The 20,665-nt window shown below is 37.3% G+C and overlaps 1 protein-coding gene across 7 annotated transcripts in view; it reads right to left on the bottom strand.

Annotated features, from left to right (window-relative positions):
• The window catches only part of ARHGAP28 (Rho GTPase activating protein 28), a 214,088-nt gene that overhangs the window by 10,864 nt on the left and 182,559 nt on the right, over positions 1-20,665 (bottom strand). For all 7 annotated transcript variants that reach the window (XM_066246985.1, XM_066246986.1, XM_066246987.1 and 4 more), the window contains 4 exons: positions 15,990-16,072; positions 13,101-13,298; positions 12,224-12,337; positions 1,309-1,365 (listed from right to left, as the gene is read on the bottom strand). In XM_066246985.1, coding sequence (XP_066103082.1) covers positions 1,309-1,365; positions 12,224-12,337; positions 13,101-13,298; positions 15,990-16,072 — 452 coding nt within the window. The remainder of the gene's footprint in view (positions 1-1,308; positions 1,366-12,223; positions 12,338-13,100; positions 13,299-15,989; positions 16,073-20,665) is intronic.

Raw genomic sequence — 20,665 nt, 5'->3', positions numbered from 1 at the left:
TCAGCCCAAAGTTAACTCCAGATGGGCACTCAAACTCGATCCCACAGAGTGTGCTAACAGCACTGTGAAGGGCAGAGGACGTCTCTGCTCTCACACGACACAACTGGCTCGGGGACTTTGAAGCTCTCATCTAAATGAAATATTCAAAGAATGTTGCTCTCCAATTAACAGAAATTTTTGTCAGGATTGACTGGAAAATTCCTCTGAGTGTTTAAAGATTAATTCTCTAACTGGAGAGGGACAGAAATAAATTTCTATTTCTTTGAGGGTCTGGCTACTATTCAGGTAATCATTTTAAACCAGTACATTCTTAAAGGGTGGTATTATTGTTGTAGGTTTATATGAACTGATCCAATTATGTGTCCTAGAGGGAATATGCTACGTGTTGAACTGTGTCTCTCACACAGATATGTCTCCCCTAATACCTGAGAATATGACCTTATTTAGAAATAGGGTCACTGCAGATATAATTAGCTAAAATGAGCTCATCCTGGAGTACGATGGGCCCTTAATCCAATATGACTGGTGTCCTTGTAAGAGGAGAAGAGAGACCCACACATAGAGTGAATGTCACATATAGATGTAGATGGAGATTGGAATGTATTAGCAAGCTAAGGAATAGTAAGAACTGTTGGCATTACCAAAATCTAGAAAGGCTGTCAAGAACAGGTCTTTCTTTCATAGTCCTCAGGAGAAACCAACCAAACCGACACCTTGATCTTGGGACTTTAGCCTCCAGAATCATCAGAGAGTAAATTTCTATTGTTTTAAGCCACCCAGGTTGTGGTACTTTGTTATGGTGACACTAGAAAACTAATACAAAATATTTTAAAATAGGGTCAGTTCTCATAGGATTATACTATTCCCAGCAAGAACGAGGAGAGTATGGCAGGAAATGTGTCTAAGGGATTTAAATTTGGGATGGGGCAGAGTGCCCGTGGTTCACTGCAGCCAAGATTATATGTTTAAAATACTCTTGGTCATCTCATGTTCCTCCATTTCTGGCTCCCCAGAAGCCTCTGTAAGATAAATTCCACACTCCTGACACTACTGAACCTGTGTTATAATAAACATATTTTCTTTATAACTCCCTATAGTGTTCACACATGTGTAAAGATGCCTAACCACACATTTTGAATCATCACCTAGTTCAGTCCCTATACCATTCCTTCAGGTGCCATACTGAAAATATCAAGTTTGAAGGATATATTCTGACCAAAATTATACACAGATATCCTGAATGTATTTAGGGAATATTATGTAGAAAGTTAATAATTAGAGAGGAAAGGAAATTATTTGTTTTCTTACCATTCTTCTTAAAGAGGGTGATTTTTGTAGTACCTTTGAAGTCTTGGGGCTTGTAACCTATATAAAATACATTTTGTTTTTAGGATTAATGCTAAAAAACAAAGAAACATATGCTACCATTGGAGGTATAAATTGGCACAATCTTTATGGAAAAAATTTTGGAATATTTACCAAATTACAGTATATGTACTTTGATTCAGTGATTCCAAATCTAAATTTATTCTATAAATATACCTCACTTCTGAAAAATGACATATAACAAGTTTATCCAATGATGCAAAAATCTTAATAGCAAAAGACTAGACACAATTTAAGTGTTCAACAAGATAGGGTGACTTAAGTAAATTATGATGTGTCTATGGACTATCAAGCAAAAGAAGCAGAGAAGAAAGTTTTGAGCGCAAATGCAGACTAATCACCATGTCTTATAAGTCAATAAAGCAAGATGCAAAACAGCTTTTCCCGTGTGTTATTATTCATGTAAAATGAAAGGGGAAGGATATTTACTCATATTTATTTGTATGGGCACAGGGCTTCTCTGAAAGTAATATACAGTGTGTCCATAAAGTCATGGAGCACTTTTGACCAGTCACAGGAAAGCAACAAAAGACGATAGAAATGTGAAATCTGCACCAAATAAAAGGAAAACTCTCCCAGTTTCATACCTATTCAGTGCAGTTTGATGTGGGCTCACACACAGATTTTTTAGGGCTCCTTAGGTAGCTATCCCGTATAGCCTCTACAGACTCGTCACTGACTGATGGCCTACCAGAACGGGGTTTCTCCACCAAACTGCCGGTTTCCTTCAACTGCTTATCCCACTGAGTAATGTTATTTCTATGTGGTGGCGCTTCGTTATAAACGCGCCGATATTCACGTTGCACTTTGGTCACGGAATTGAATTTAGCGAGCACAGAACACACTGAACTTTTCTCTGTACCGTCCACATCTCAACTGGCATGGCCGGCCATGGGCTGCTCTGCTGTATACACGGTGTTACATCATCATCTGCATATACACACATGCTGCCACATCATCCTACAGAAACTGGGAGGGTTTTCCTTTTATTTGGTGCAGATTTCACATTTCTATCATCTTTTGTTGCTTTCCTGTGACTGGATAAAAGTGCACCATGACTTTAGGGACACACTGTATACCTGCAAGTTCCTGTGCACATACTTGTCATCAGTAACATTATTTGTCTCTGAGAGGGGAAGTCAGGGCGGTCAATTTTTATTCTATAGTCTGTCTTACCTTTTGAATATTGTGACCTATCAATGAACTGTCTATTCCAATCAAAGCATGGTAGAGTACAATCGAAATGAAGAAAGACTATTTTTTCTTCTTTAAGGGTTGCTTCTGTGATACTTAAAAGTTTTAAATTCCATCTTGGTCCCATTTTACAATTAAAACATTAAGATAATTGAAAGTGCTTTGTATGCACATTATATGAGTTGATGCTCATGATAACTGTGAAATAGATAACATTATCCCCCCCTTAATTTATAATAAAGTTGAGGGCAGATAAAGACTTTAATTCACCCATGTTTGTGTGGCAAACATGACCTAACCTCAATTTCAGTTCTAAAACCATCACACTTTTGCAATTAAAGTTTTTCAGAGTGAAAATGGCAGAGTAAGGAGTCCAAAAGTTTGTCCCTCCATAAAAGCAAATAAACTTGCAAAAAATTGCCAGTATCAACTTTTTCAGAACTTGGATACTAACCCAAAGGTTGCAACAAAGAGATTGCTTAAGTAAGAAAAACAGCTGAATCTTGGTAAGAACAGTAAGCTTTGTGGCTTTTTACCTTCTACTTTCCCATGTCTGTTCCCTATCTCAGTGATAACCTTGAAAATAAAAGCCTGCATTCTGGGTACAGGTACTACAGGGAGCAGAAGACACCTCACTTACAAAGAATTCTAATTATTTGTTCTGACCTGTCTGGTGGCTCCTTGCAAGAATGGCTCAAAAGGCTTGCCTTTCCCTTGCCTAACTTGGAACTTCATCACAAAAATGGTAACAATGTTGAAAATAGATATAGGCAAATGTTTAGTCACTTTTGCCTGATGCAGTGGATGAGTTGGGGAAAACGAGACTGAGGAGCTTTGGAGGCAAGCCTAGAGATTGAGATAGTATGAGAAATAAGGGCTCTGAAAAGCTCCAACATATTCTGGAGAATCCAGAAGGCCATGTGCATGACCAGGGCTGTGTATATGTTTAGGAAAAACCTGATAAGAACTTAAACTCTCATCTCTAGCTGAATTATGCACATTTAGGCTCTGTCTAAGCAGAAAGTGAAGGTTCAGGCACAGTTATAAGCTCCTGGCTGAATGTTGAAGATGTGTCCCAACAAACATACAGAGCTCATCTGCAAAGACTTGGAGTTTATAGCTTCTAAGTGTTTAATAAAATCTCTGTATAGGCCTGGGTCGGTTGGCTCAGTGGTAGAGCATCGGCCTGGCATGTAGGAGATCTGAGTTTGATTCCAGGCCAGGGCACATAGAAGAAGCGTCCATCTGCTTCTCCTCCCCTCCCCCTCTCCTTCCTCTCTGTCTCTCTCTTCCCCTCCCGCAGCCGAGGCTCCACTGGAGCAAAGATGGCCCGGGCGCTGAGGATGGCTCTGTGGCCTCTGCCTTAGGTGCATTCTAGCGATGAGAGCGCATAGAGCGATGAGGCGCATAGAGCGATGCCCCAGAGGGGCAGAGCATCGCCCCCTGGTGGGCATGCCGGGTGGATCCCGGTCGGGTGCATGTGAGAGTCTGTCTGACTGCCTCCCCCGTTTCCAGCTTCGGAAAAATGAGAGAAAAAAAAATCTCTGTATAAACATTAGCTAACCATGTAGCCAATGGATGAGAGACATCAAGAGCCACATAAAACAAAGAATGCAGACTTTCCAAAATTAGTTCAGCAGCAAAGTTACTAAACTAAGAAACAAAAGCCACTATAGCAGCAACAACTAATTCTGGGGAGAAGAAAAAAGTCTACTTTCCAAATCTGTCACATTACAATATTCAAAATGTACATTTTCAATAAAAAATTATGAATCCAGAAAAAAATGTCAAGAAAATATGACCCATACACAGAAGAAAACTAATTTTAGCAGAAACTCCTTAAAGAAACCTTGACATTCAACTTACCAGAAAAAGTCTTCAAATAAGCTATTTGAAATATGTTTAAAGAACTAATGGAACTCATGGATAAATAACTTAAAAAAATAAATAAAAATGATATCTCATCAAATTGAGAATATCAATAGATAGAAACTATAAAAAAATCAAATAGAATTTCTGATGGTGAAAAGTCCAACTGAAATATAAAAATCCACTAAAGAGCTCAACAGCAGATTTAAGGAAGCAGAAGAAAAAAATCAGCAAATTTGAAGCTTGGGCAATTGAGATTATAGAGTCTGAGAAACTGGAAGAAAAAATAATAAAGAAAAATAAACAAAATCTAACAGAAACTGTAGGACAACATCAAGACCATCAACATATATACAATAAGAGTCCCAGAAGGAGAATTATGAGACAGAAAGAATATTTGAAGTAATAATGGCTGAAAACCCGCAAACCCACTAAAAAGAGATTGATCTACCTATTCAAAAAGCTCATTAAACTCCAAGTAAAATAAACTCAGAGATTCACATCAAAATACATTATAATCAAACTGTTGAAAAGTAAAGAGTATCTTGAAAAGCAGCAAGAGGAAATTATTTCATCACACACTCAAAAGCCTCAATAAGATTAACAGCTGATTTCCCAGCTGAAACCATGAATCCAGGAAATAGTAGAATGATGTATTCAAAGTGGTGAAAGAAAAACTGTCAACCAAAATTCTATCTGGCAAAACAATACTTAAAAAAAATAAAAGAGGAGAAATTAAGGTATTCTCCGATAAACAAAAGCTGAGAAAGTTCATTGCCAGACTTTCCCTCCAAGAAGTGATGGAGTCCTTTAGGCTGAAATAAAAGGACACTAGACAGTAACTCAAATTCACATTTAAAAAAATAAAGAACACCTGTAAATGTAGCTACATAGGTAAATATAAAGGAGAGTATTAATGTATTGTTTTTTTGTATATAACTCTACTTTTCCAAATCTCATTTAAAAGGCAAGTGCATAAAGCACTATAAGTCTATATTGATGAGCACACAATTTATAAAGATGTAATTTGTGGCAATACCATAAACTAGGGGTGACAAGAGACATATACAGGGGGTCCTAGGGTTATGACAGTGTTAACATATAACGTTTGGAGTTTACAATGCTCGCTCCCATAAAAACTTAATAAAAGAAGAGATGTGTTTCAGCTTACAGTTAGCATGTACTTTTTTTTACACTTATTTTTTCTGTTATCACAATACAGTATATTTATGTCCTTTTCCTGTTTCTGTGGCTTAGTTGTGTTTTTTTATGTTCTACATTATGATTTTAAAACTGTGTTAGGATAGGTAAGTGACTTAGGTTAGGGTGTGTTTTGACTTACATCAAAATTTGGGTTACATCATTGTTGGAGGAACAGAACTGTGTCATAACCCGAGGACCCCCTGTAGATGAAAAGTACTTTTATACAATGAAAGTTAAGGTGATATTAATATAAATTAGATTTTTACAAATGTAGATGTTACTTGCAATCCCTAGGACAACCACAAAGGAAGTAATTCAAACATATATAGTAAAAGGAACAATAGAAGAATTAAGACAGTGCATTTAAAAATACCTATTCTACACAAATGAAGCCAGTAATAGAGGAATTGGGGAACAAACCATGTAAGACATAGCAAAAAAAGGAAAAAGAATCGGAGAGAGAAATAGGTTTTACAATAGTGGAACACTTCAACACTTCACTTTTATTAATGGAGAAATAAATTAGGTAGAAGATCAGAAAGAAAATAGAAGACTTGAACAAGATTATAAATCAAATATAGCTAATAGACATCTTTCAAACACTTTATCCAACATTAGTAGAATCTACTTTTCTTAACTAAACACAAAACATTGTCTAAGATAAACAATATGCTAGACCACAAAACAAGTCTCAATAAAATTTAAAATACCGAAATAATACAAAGTATGTTCTCCAACCATAATGGGATAAAATTAGAAATCATTAACATAAGAGTATTTTGAAATATAGAAATATGTGGAAATGTAACAATAAAAAAACTAATGGATAAAAAGGGAAATTAGAAAACACCTCAAAATAAAAACAAATAAAATCAACATAATAAAACTTACAGGACAGAATACTTATAGATAAAAAATCAAAAACTAAAGTCAAAACAAGCATAAGTAAGGAAATAACAAAAGTTAGAGTTTTAATAAATACTAGAAACTAGAGATTATTAATAAAATGAAAGTTGGTTCTTCAAAAAGATCAACAAAATTGACAAATCTTTTTATAGCTGACCAAGAAAAAAGAGTAAAAATTTAAATTATTAATCTGGAATATAATTACAGACATTACTAACAGGATCATCAAATTTACAGAAATAAAAAGGAATGTAAGAGAATACTATGAGCAATTTGTATGCCAATAAGTAAAATAACCTAGATGAAATAGACAAAACCATAAAAACACAATCAATACTGACTCAAGAAGAAACAGAAAATGTGAATAGAGCCATAACAAGTAAAGAGATGTAGTCAGTAATAAAAAATATTCCTACATATAAAACTCCAGGACCAGATAGTTGCACTAGTGAATTCTATCACACATTTTTAAAAATTAACATTAATCATTCTTAAACTCTTCAAAAAAAAAAAAAATAGAAGAAACACTTCTGAATTCGTTCTATAAAGCCAGTATTATCCTATTACCAAAACAGAGAAAGACATGAAAACTACAGACTAATATCCCTTATGAGGTTTTTTTATTTTTATTTATTTTTATTTTTATTTTTCTGAAGCTGGAAACGGGGAGAGACAGTCAGACAGACTCCCGCATGCGCCCGACCGGGATCCACCCGGCACGCCCACCAGGGGCGATGCTCTGCCCACCAGGGGGCGATGCTCTGCCCCTCCGGGGCGTCGCTCTGCCGTGACCAGAGCCACCTAGCGCCTGGGGCAGAGGCCAAGGAGCCATCCCCAGCGCCCGGGCCATCTTTGCTCCAATGGAGCCTTGGCTGCGGGAGGGGAAGAGAGAGACAGAGAGGAAGGAGGGGGGGGTGGAGAAGCAAATGGGCGCTTCTCCTATGTGCTCTGGCCGGGAATTGAACCCGAGTCCCCCGCACGCCAGGCCGACGCTCTACCGCTGAGCCAACCGGCCAGGGCCTCCCTTATAAGTTTTAATGTAAAAATACTCAAGAAAATACTAGCAACATGTGATGAAGCATATTATAAAGGATTATGCACCTCAGCCAACTAGGATTTTTTCCCAAGAATGTAGGGTTAGTTTAACATATAAAAACCAATTGATGTAATATACTTTTTAACGGAATGAAGAAACCAATTATCATCTCAATATATGGAGGAAGAGCATTTCACATAATTTAACATCATTTCAGAATAATAAAACACCCTAGAAACTAAGAATAAAAGGGAGTTTCTCAAATTACAAAGGGCATCTGAAAATCTCACATATAATATTACACTTAATGGTGAAAGACTGAAGAATTTTCCCTTAAAATCAGGAACGAGATATTGATCTTTACTCCTGCCTTCTTAATATTTTACTGAAAGTTCTAGCCAGGGGAATTTAGCAAGATTAAGAAATAAAGACACTCAGATGAAAAAGAAGGAAAACTATCTCTATTCATAGAAAACATGACCTTATATATAGAAAATCTTACATAATCTATACAAACAAAACTAAATTTTTAGAACTAATAAATGAATTCAGCAAAACTGCAGGATACAGTATCAATATATAAAATTCAGTTGTATCCCCATACACTAACATAGCATCCAAAGAATAATTAAGAAAACAACTTCATTTACAATAGTATCAAAAAATAGTGTGTGATCAAGGAAGTGTAAGACTTACACTCTAAAAACTATAAAATACTTAAAAAATTATAGAAAACCTAAACAAATGGAAAGCTACTCATTTTCATGAACTGGAAAACTTATTATTAGGATGGCAGTACTTCCAAATTAATCTACATATTCAACTGAATTCCTATCAAAATTCTAAGTACCTTTTTTTTTTCAGAAATGGAAAAGTTAATCCTAAAAGTCATATGAAAATGCATGGAATCCAAAATAATGAAAAGGTTAGAGTACTCATATTTTTCAATGTCAAAACTTAAAACAAAGGTACAGTAATCAAAACAGTGTGGTACCAGCATAAGAATAAACACATAGACCATTCACTGGAATAGGATTAAAATTGTGGAAATGAACATATATCTATTACCAATTCATTTGCAACAAGAGCATCACTGGATAAAGAATAGTCTTTTCAACAAATGGTGCTTACTGTTCACAGTGGCCAAGACATGGAAACCACCAAAAAGCCCTTCAATAGAAGACTGGATAAAGAAGATGTGGCACATATACACTATGGAATACTACTCAGCCATAAGAAATGATGACATCGGATCATTTACAGCAAAATGGTGGGATCTTGATAACATTATAAGGAGTGAAATAAGTAAATCAGAAAAAAACAAGAACTACATGATTCCATACATTGGTGGAACATAAAAATGAGACTAAGAGACATGGACAAGAGTGTGGTGGTTACCAAGGGTGGGGGGAGGGAGGACATGGGAGGGAGGGAGGGAGAGAGTTAGGGGGAGGGGGAGGGGCACAGAGAACTAGATAGAGGGTGGCGGAGGACAATCTGACTTTGGGCGAGGGGTTTGCAACATAATTTAATGACAAAATAACCTAGACATGTTTTCTTTGAATATATGTACCCTGATTTATTAATGTCATCCCATTACCATTAATAAAATTTTATTAAAAAAAAAAACAAAAAAACAAAAAAAAACAAATGGTGCTTAAATAACTTGGTAGCCTATGTAAAAGAATAAACTTACACCCCTACCTCCTATCATATACTAAAAATAACTCAAAGTTAAACAAAGACATAAACATAAAAACTAAACCTATATAATTGTTAGAAGAAAACATAGGGTTAAGTCTTCATGAACTTGGATTTGACAAAGGATTGTTAAGTATGACAATAAAACATGAGCAACAAAATAAATAGATAAATTATACTTCATCCAAATTAAAAACCTTTGTTCAGGCCCTGGCCAGTGGGTCAGTGGATAGAGCTGGCATGCTGAAATTGTGTGTTCAATCCCCAATCAGGGCCCATATGAGAAGCAACCAACAAGTGAGTGCATAACTAAAATGGAACTAAGTGGAACAAAATGATGCTTCTCTCTCTCTCTCTCTCTCTCTCTTTTAAATCAATGGAAAGATTAAAAAACAAAACAAAAGAAAACCCTTGTTCATGAAAGGTGATGATAATAAAATTGGAATGACAACCCATAGAAAATGGAAAACCATATTTTCAACTGAGAACGCACTCATATCTAGAATATATGAAGAACTTTTACAACATTAACAAAAGGCAAATAATCCAAACAAAAATGGAAAAGGATCTGGGTAGACATTTCTGCAAGGAAGATACACAAACGACCAATAAGTACATGAAAAGATGCTTAACATCGTAAGTCGTCAGGGAAATACAAATCAAAACCACAATGAGATGCTATTGCTTACCCACTAGGTGGCTAGAATAACAAAATTCTGATAATAAGTGATGGTGAGGATATGGAGAATCCTCATATAGTCATGGTGGAAATGGAATATTTGGCAGTCACTTTGGAATATAGTGACAGTTCCTCAGATGAATCAACATAGAGTTGCTATATGACCCAGCATATACCCCAGAAAGTTGAAAACATATATCCACACAAAAACTCATATATGAATGTTTTAAGTAGCATTGTTTATAGTAGCTAAGTGGTATAACCAACCAAAATGTCCACCAGTGGCTAAACGATTAAACAACATGTTGTAGTATGTGATATAATGGAATATTACTCAGCCATAAAAAGAAAGAAGTACTAATACATACTATAAATTGGATGAATCATAAAAATATAACATTAAGTGAAATAAGTCATCCTCAAAAAACCATATCTTATATGATTTTCATTCATCGAAAGTCCAGAATAGGGAACTTTCTAAAGATAGAAAGATTAGTTATTGTTCAGGACTGATGGGTGAAAATGGGGTGGATGGGGTTTGGGGAATCATAGCCAAAGGGCACCTTTTTTTCTGAGGTGATGAAATATTCTAGAATTGATTGTGTTGCTGGTTGCACAAATTTGTGAATAAACAAAAGCCCACTGAATTGTACACTTATTTTATTTTTTTTTTGTGAGACAGAAGGAGAGAGACAGAGACAGGAACAGAGAGATGAGAAACATCAACTGGTAACTTAGTCACTTTATAGTTGTTCATTGATTGCTTCTCATATGTGCCTTGACTGGGAGGCTCCAGCCAAGCCAGTGACCTTTGAGCTCAAGTCAGAGACCATGGGAACATGTTCTTATGTTCAAGCTGGTGACCCTGTGCTCAAGCCGGTGAGCCTGTGCTCAAGACAGAGGAGCTCACGCTCAAGCCATAGACCTTGGGGTCTGGTGTTCTATCCAGTGCACCACCACCAGTCAGGCTGACTGTACACCTTAAATGAATAAACTGTATATGTGGATTAAATCTCAATCAAATTTAAAAAGAAAGAAATGAAGTAATAATACATGCTCAATATTCTGGATCTTGAAATCATTATGCTGAAAGATGTCAGACATAAAGACCACATAGTGAATGATTCCATTCTATGAAATGTCCAGAATAGGTAAATTTAGAGACAAAAAGTAGATTAATAGTTTTAAGGGGCTGTGAGGAGGGGGTACTGAGAAATGAGTGCTTAATCGGCGTGGGGTTTATTTTTAGGATGATGAAAATAGTATGGAATTAGATAGCAGTGATAGTGGCATGGTATTGTGAATATACCAAACCAATGAATTTTAAAATAGTTAAAATAGTAAATTTTTCTCAAAACAAAACTTTTTTTATAGAAATGTATGATTCTAGTTGATCTTATGTTACATTGCCTATAATCAATAAGGGAATAAGCCATTCACCACGATTGTGATGAATCACTAGCAGAACTTCCGTCACCACCTGGCATCCACCACTCCTTTCCCTGGGTGAGCTGTTCCTTCCTTTCTCCCTTCAAAATGCTATCCATCCTTCAACGCGCCGCTCAAATGCCACTTCCTCCAGGAAGCTGTTGACAATTTCCCACATGGAGCACATGTTTTTTCCTCTGCATGATCCTAGTACATTGTGTGCACAGCTGATCAGGTACTTGATGCATATTCATAGCTCTTGCACATACTTGTCTGCACCATTAAGGGTAAATTTCTTTAAGGACAAAGTGAGTTTCATAACTCTCTCCATCCTCCTTAAGGTCAAATGCTAGGCCTGAAACTAATAATTATCTTCAAATTAAATTAAAACAATAAAGGAATTCTTCTAAACCTGTTTCCATTATGCACGGCCACACAAACAACTGGGCTAATGCAAATATTCTTCAGAATGCAATGAATTTACACACAAACAAAAAAAATTTAAGAAAAAGATATTCTTTCAGAAACCAATCACTAAAGAAATTTCTCTACTTATTATATAAACTGAATGCTGAAATCTTAAATCTAGTTCATAGGGACTAAAACTCAAATTTCAGCTTTTGTGAGAACCATTTAGCCTTAAGTACTTAACAGAATAAAATAGTAAATAATCTTCACAAAAGAGATATTTCAAGAACTTCCATCAAAATGCACAACAAAATAAAAAGTCTACTCTGCCACTGATACAATTTCCATAATGTTTAAAGTCACAAGACTACCTGGGTAGTAACAATGTTTGTACCCTTATTTATTGTCATTACCTCTCGTTCTATGGTCTTCCTCCTTAGCAACTTTCTGACACTTGGGAGTTGCTTCTTTAACAACATGGTGGCTTCATTCATTCTTCTGACTTGAGTGATTAAAAAAGATGGAACCTGGAGAAGAAAAATAGCTTGAGCCCTGACAAGTTGTCTCATTGGTAGAGCATGGGCCTGGCATGCGGATGTCCCAGGTTCAATTCCCAGTCAGAGTACACAGAAGAAGCACCCATCTACTTCTTCACACACCCCCTCTTCTCTCTCTCTCTCTTTTTGCCTCCTGCAGCCATGGCTCGATTGGTCCAAGCACATTGGCCCTGGGTGCTGAGGATGGCTCCATTGAACCTCTGCCTCAGGTGCTAAAAATAGCTCTGTTGTGAGCATGGCTCCAAATGGGCAGAGCATCAGCCCCAGACAGGGGTTGCCAGGTGGATCCTGGTTGAGGCACGTGCAGGAGTCTGTCTTTCTATCTTCCCTCCTCTCACTTAGAAAAAAGAAAAAAGAAAAAGAAAAATAGCTTGCCTAGAAGGAAAACACTTGAATTACTGAACACAGAACACTCAGTTGAAAACAGTGAACACAGAATACCCAGTAGATTTTGTCTCCAGTTAAGATAGCTCCTGGCCACTCAATATCCTGGAACTCTGGCATTTGTCTTTGTAAAAATTAGAAAAAAACTATTAGTATTCTTATTTAAGAGAGCGAACATGTTCAGAAGCAGCCCTTAAAGAATGTATAAAGATGCCCCGGGCAATCTGGGGTTATAGCCTCCTACTTCCGCCTTGTGACAAAGGACATTGTTGGCTCATGGAGCCTTTACATTCCCAGGGGGCTGGAAGATTTCAAAGGAGGATGTCACAATCATCACAATGTTACTCACCTTCCACAAAATTTTCTGGTACTTGAGCATTAGGCGGATGATGTGAGTTGCTGTGTTTGCTAACCGTAATTCTTCATAATCAAAATGTTTGCTTCTACTGAAGAAAAGGTTTGGTGCCATAACAGTAGAAATGTTCCATATACTCATTCGGTTTTTTGATTCGTTGGCAATCACTTTATTGAAGAATGTCATGAGGGCCTAGAAAGATACAGCATTGTGTCATACTACCTTAAATAATGAAAAGGCACCTCTGAGTACTGTCATTTATTTCTACACCCATTTACTATGCCTCTGGAAAACTGTCAGAATATTGTCAGACGTATAGAATGGTTATATGTCATGTTCCCCTTCACTTACTTAAAAGTGCTAATGAGAAATGTGAACAATTTTTTGAGTCTCTATAAATAATAGTTTGCATTTTCTTATTTTCTTTTATCCTAAAAGTTTGACAAATATTAAATTTAAAAGATAAACAAGGAAGAGAAAACACTGCATCTAAAAAAAAAAGCATGTAATGCAATTTTGTCATGAAGAACAGTAATCCTAAAAAACACCCTCAATTTAAAGTATTGTTATTAAAGATTATTTACTATTTCCTCAGGAAAGGAAAATCCATTTAAAAAGTGATTATTTCATTTCTTAGCCCAAATGTAAACACAATTTAAAATTTAAAATATTTTACTTTTGGGTTATCATTTTTTAAATTATTTTTCATTTTGGAATCTTCCATAGTCCAAAGGAAAATGCTTACATGCAGCTGTTTTTAATATTTTAAAAGATTTGAGAAAGCTTAATAAAAGTTTGGCAGAGCCACCAAAGTACCTGAAATTAATTCACCAAGAGGATTAAAATCCTAAAAGGAGATGATCTTTAGTTTTCCAAATTTGAATTCTGCTATAATATTTATTTGTAATGAGAAAATGGACAGCACATAACAGTAATAATAGTTAACATTTATTGAGGGTTTATTGTGAGCCAGTCAACATTTACATATACTGATTTTATCGTCGTTCCAAATCCTGTGAGGTAGGTATTATTACTAGTACTGTTTACAGGTGAGTGAACTAAGGTAGAGGAGGACTGATAGCTTTGTCAAGCATCAGTTCGTTAAGTGGCAAAGCCAGGATCTGAACTGAAGAAATCGGATTCTTGAGCCAGAGTTCTTGATCTGTACACCACACCAACTGTAATCTTAATTCCAGTCATAATTTTGTGTGGGTAGGGGAGAAGGGGAGAGAGGGAAAAAGAGGGAGGGAGAGGGAGGGATGGAGAGAGAGAGAGAGAAATTGATTTTTCATGAGTTCCATAATGTTTTTTGAAAATCTGATAGAAATGCATTAATTTTTTTTTTTTTAAATGAAGCTGGAAACAGGGAGAGACAGTCAGACAGACTCCCGCATGCCCCTGACCGGGATCCACCCGGCACGCCCACCATGGGGCGAAGCTCTGCCCACCAGGGGGCGATGCTCTGCCCATCCTGGGCGTCGCCATGTTGCGACCAGAGCCACTCTAGCGCCTGAGGCAGAGGCCACAGAGCCATCCCCAGCGCCCGGGCCATCTTTGCTCCAATGGAGCCTTGGCTGCAGGAGGGGAAGAGAGAGACAGAGAGGAAGGCGTGGCGGAGGGGTGGAGAAGCAAATGGGCGCTTCTCCTGTGTGCCCTGGCCGGGAATCGAACCCGGGTCCTCCGCACACTAGGCTGACGCTCTACCGCTGAGCCAACCGGCCAGGGCCATTAAATTTTTTGATTGCTGCATTAGTTATATGAAAGAGTGGATGACATTCTGACCTAGATATCTGATACCAGATGTGTTTTTTTTTTTTTAATAAAAGATCATTGTTTAGACAAAGCCAATAACAAAGCAATAAATTTTCAGCTTTTGAAAAATTACCAAATAGTATTAGAGAAAGATCCTTATGCCTTATCTAACTCCTAACTTGGGTGGAGGCTATAATATGATTGACATACATTATAATTAACATAGATGTTTCTACAAATGTCATCACCATATTAAAATATCTGATCAGAGGTAGCATTAAGAACTGTTTTTTGTTTTTAGTACTATATTTACTAGCCTCAAAATTATTGGCTCTTTTAAATTCATTCTTACCTCATTTCAAAGATTCTGAACACCTATTATATTTATAACAAATTCCTATTGTATACAGAATCACTATCAAGATACCAAGAGAAACTTCAATTCTTACCAACATACAGCAAAGAAATGAATTAGAAATAAAGGGAGGGATGGTTGTGATAAAAAGAATCATGGATCAGGATTCTATCAAATATTCTATTATATGTTAATGGAAAAGTCACTTTCCTGAGCTTAATTTTTCTAGTCTGTAAAATGACAAATTTTATTGGGTAATTTTTAAAATTGTAGAATACTTTGAATTAAATTGAATTTATAAATTGTAAGGCATGAACATTTTAGAAATTTTATTTATATCGGTGATTTCAAATTTTCTCCCCAAGGACACTCATCAGATCTTCTGCCACTAGATTGACGTGGGCAGCTGGGGACCACCCACTACGGAGTTTTATGTTTTACAACTTACATTTGTTCTCATTTGATTCTGACATTATTCTATTTAAGCCTTCCATCTTTGCTTTTTCTAGTCCTAACTCTATTGTAGGGTCTGGCACGTGGCAGACACTAAATATCTCTCAACAGAGTGAATGAATGAAACCGAAATATTCAATGATGTCTCCAGGCTTTACATTCTTTCTTGTCCTTCTCAGAACAGTGATGGAAATATGGAAGGGAAACAGGTTTGCAGAATGCTCAGCTTAGTAACTTGTCAGCTTGTTTTTCACTTTTCCTCCTGAATCATTTCCTCTAAACAGTAAGAGTCCACAGCAAACCATGAGGTCAATACAACATACCTGGGCTGTGTCCCGGTTGGCATCAGGCAGTGCCATGACCATGAGGTGTAAGGCTTGAAACTGCACTTTGATGTGAGGCCCTCCTAACAAGAAAACAGAAATAACCACACATTTGGAAACTGCTGATGTATTCTGACAGCATTTCTTGCTAACATCTGGCAGTGCAGGAGGGCTCCTGACAGCTCTCGGTGATAAGGACTCAGTTTTGTGCCCAACAATGTAAATCTGTTTGCTTGGACAGTCTATTACCTCCCCTGCCACATCTCGTGATGCCACCTGAGAGGCAGGTGGCCAACCAGATCCTCAAGATAATTCTGGGTTTGTACAATATTTCACTTTTCAAAGTATTTTGACAGATCTTGCTTTATTTTATGCTATAAGCAGAAGGCTTGAAGCTCAATTTAAGAGAAAATAAATTTTTCTTTCACATAAAGAAGCCACAAAATATAATTATTAGGAGCACAAGTTCTCTAACCAGATATAAATCCTGCATGTACTACTTAGTCACTGAGTGACCTTGGGCAGGCTTTTTAACACCACGTTGCTTCTGTTCTATCATTTGCAGAATGGAAGTAGTTATTATATATACCTATCTCACCTGGCTGTTATAAAAATATAATCACTTAAAACTCAAAATGGACTAAAGACTTGTATGTAATACCTGGATCCATAAAACTCCTGGAAGAAAACATGGCAGTAAAGTCCTTGGCTTAGATCTTGGTACTAAATTTTTGATTCTGACACCAAAAGGAAAAGCAAAAAAAAAAAAAAAAAAAAAAAGAAAAATTAACAAGTAGGACTACATCAGTCCGAAAGACGTCTGCACAGGAAAAGATACCACCAACAAATGAAAAGGTAACCTATTAAATGCGAGAAATATTTGCAAACCATATATCTGCTAAGGAGTTAACATCTAAAACATATAACGAACTCAATCAACTCAATACAAAAAAAACCCAGAAAAAACAACAAAAAAAACCCCAATCTGACTTTAAAAATGGGAAGAACCGATATCTGAACAGCCTTTTCCAAAGAAGACATACTGGTGGCCAACAGGGACGTGAAAAGATGCTCACTATCATTAATCACCAGAAAAATGCAAATCAAATTCACAATGAGAGACTTCCTCACATCTGTTAGAATAGCTTTTATCAAAAAGACATAACAGCCTGACCAGGCGGTGGCGCAGTGGATAGATCGTCGGACTGGGATGCAGAGGACCCAGGTTCGAGACCCCCGAGGTTGCCAGCTTGAGTGCGGGCTCATTTGGTTTGACCAAAAGCTCATCAGCTTGAACTCAAGGTCATTGGGTGAGCAAGGGGTTACTCGGTCTGCTGAAGGCCCGCGTTCAAGGCACATATGCAGAAGACAATCAATGAACGACTAAGGTGTCGCAACGCACAACAAAAAACTAATGATTGATGCTTCTCATCTCTCCATTCCTGTCTGTCTATCCCTCTCTCTGACTCTGTCTCTAAAAATAAATAAATAAATAAATAAATAAGACATAATGTGTTGGCAGGGATGTGGAGAAAAGGGGACTCTTATGCACTGTTGGTGGAAATGTAAATTGGTACAGATACTATAGAAAACAGTATGGAAGTGCATCCAAAAATTATAAATAAATTTATTATATGATCCAGAAATTCCACTTCTGAGTGTCTATCCAAAGAACACAAAAGCACTAACTAGAAAAGACATTTACCCCAGTGTTCACTGCAGCATTATTTATAGTGCCTAAGATACAGAAAAATCCTAAGTGTTTATTTATGGATGAATGGAAAAAGAAAATGTGTCCCCCGCACAAATATAATTCAGCCTTAAAACAAATGAAATCTTGCCGTTTGCAATAACACGGCTGAACCTTGAGGGCATTATGCTAAGTGAAATAAGTCAGACAAAGAAAGACATTTGTCAGATCTCTAATCTGTGGAATCTAAAAAATACTCCTTCCAAAAAACAACTCCCCCTAAAACAAGTTCATAGATACAGAGGGCAGGTTTGAAAAAAAAAAATACCAAAACCTAACCTACTTAAGGATTTGTGAGTTGGGCAATTATATAAAATCCATTTATAAATGCTCAAATTACCCTTGAAGTGGGGCTGTGAGTTATGTCCTACCTGTGTAGTTTTCCCTGGATTGTGATAATTACAGAAATATTTGGCCACCAGTTCATTCTTTCAGGGGATACTGTTCACCAATAATTTTGGCGAGTTTGGACCAATCTGCCTTTGCCGTTGAGGGTGCTTTCGGCAGCACGTGCACTAACGGGCTGTACATTCTCTTGGGTGTTACTGAGTCAATGCCTTGGGATGTCCAAATCCATTGCCACATAAAAGACAGTATTGAGATATCTTTTCTTTTATGCAGAAATAGATAGTTATATTTGACTTAGTACTTCTTATTCAAATACGGTTCATGAAGTCAGAGAGGAAACCTTTTAACACCAAGAATAACAAAATCAATAGAAGGTGTTTTTGTGCATAGTGGTTTATGGATGGAAGAACACCTTTAGCTTCAGAAATGCAGGCTTATTTCATAACTAAGATTTCCTTTTTATGTTGGACGGCCTTTAAAAACTCATTTGTTTCTTCTCCATGTGGCGGTGTCTCAGGTACTGGAAACTCCTTGTTTTCCTATCAAGTGCTTGGTGGTGCACAGGGTGAGATGACTGCAGCTCTCCCTCAGGAAGCCCCTCACCTCTTCCTAGAAATTTCTCTCTCCAGTGGTTCTGCCTAAGGTCGTGCTGTCTTCTCAGGCGCAGTCTATACACAGAGATGGCCTGATTCAAAGTAATACTGCCCAACTTTCTCACTGTAATGGGAAAAATAATTCTGAATGGCCCCAGCTCAGAGTTCTCCATAGGGTTGCATGGGGTCTTGGCCGACACCGCATCACTGCCCAGCCTTATCCTCTGTCCAATTCTGCTCCCTCTCCCTTCCCGTTCAGGAGTGTGGGACCCACGGTTACACCCTAATCCATGTGCTACACAAACGAATCTCATCCTTAGATGCTGCTTCCGGGGAACCTAACAAGGCTTCAGTCACGAGCAACTTTTTCTAAAGCATATTACAGCAAAGATGATAACTTAAAACTTTAAATATGGTAGCTTCTATAAACAGAGTGCCCCACATTAAATAAAAGTAAAGATTAAATGAGTTAGTATGTGTAGAGTATTCACATCAGTACCTGCAAGTAGTTACCTCTATGTGTGTTTGCTCTCGTTATAACACACTCTAGATCTTAAATGGACATTTAGGGAAGGCGATCCCAGTTGGATCTCTAGAAATTGTCGACATTTTATTCCTTGGCAATGACAGAAGATGGCGCCAGAAGGTTGGCATTTATACTTGTGTTCTCAAAGCCTGCTCTTTCTCCATTTCAGGGGAGAGATTTAACAATTCCTATACCAGATAACCCACACCCACCTGTGCTGAAAGTGTTTATACACTCCAGCATCAGATTTTGCTTTCTCTCTCTGTATTCTCCTCAAAATTGTCTCTTAGTAAAAAGTTCATGGCAGGAAACATGATATTCTAGAATCCCTGGAGCCTTCTCAATGAAGAAAAATCTATCTACTTAAATTCAGTGGATGAAAGAAAGGCCGTCAGCTGCTTACAAAGTGACTTAGCCAAGAACTGGAAACACTCCTTGTTACAGGACGTGGTGGGCATGCGAGCCAGGAGTAGGTGACTAATGTCAATAACCACAGAATGAAGGAACAGTTGGAAGGAATATTTATAGGATCGTATCATATTGTCTCAGCACAATCTCATGTGGATTTCTAGAAATCTATGTCAAATTTGGAAACAAAACTGACACAGGTCCAGGGTGTTTTTGAAAGCAGCTAATAGATGTTGGTGTGAATTTGACTGAATCACAGGAACTGTCAGGAGCACATCAAGAAGTATTTAGAGACGACAGAGAAAGCATTATTTTAATGAATAAACCAGCAGGCTAAGGGCTGTCTATAATCTTCCAACACAACCCAAGAAAACCTGTTAGTGGGGGGAGATAACAGATGCAGACGCACACTCTGTGTTCCCATCAATTTCAGAGAAATTATAAAGTTCCTGTTAAGATTAAAAATCTAAACTGGGGCCTGACCAGGTGATGGCGCAGTGGATAGAGCATGGGACTGGGATGCGGAGGACCCAGGTTCGAGACCCCGAGGTCACCAGCTTGAGCATGGGCTCATCTGGTTTGAGCAAGGCTCACCAGCTGGAGCCCAAGCTCGCTGGCTTGAGCAAGGGGTTACTCGGTCTGTTGTAGCCCCCCAGTCAAGGCACATATGAGAAAGCAATCAATGAACAAATAAGGTGCCGCAAGGAAGAATTGATGCTTCTCATCTCTCTCCCTTCCTGTTCGTCTGTCCCTATCTGTCCCTTTCTCTGTCTCTGTCACCAAAAAGAAAAAAAAAATCTAAACTGGCAAATAAATCATTTTCATTTTATTTAGGAAACCTGGCCATACACTGTCTTGTGGTTCATAGTTTTAAACTTAAATCATTCATTGCAATCTAGTTAAATTTATTTATTTTTGTCTTGAGGTCATTAGTTCCCCAGAAAGTTATGAAAGCTTCATGAAACTACACTGCTCACAAAAATTAGGGGATATTTAAGAATGAATATAAAGCAATAAAATATCCCCTAATTTTTGTGAGCAGGACATGTAA

The sequence above is a fragment of the Saccopteryx bilineata genome, chromosome 11, assembly GCF_036850765.1.
Source record: "Saccopteryx bilineata isolate mSacBil1 chromosome 11, mSacBil1_pri_phased_curated, whole genome shotgun sequence".
NCBI classification, from domain to species: Eukaryota; Metazoa; Chordata; class Mammalia; order Chiroptera; family Emballonuridae; genus Saccopteryx; species Saccopteryx bilineata.
The sequence above is the reverse complement of the archived record's forward strand: the minus strand, read 5'-3'. Positions and strand labels throughout refer to the sequence as shown.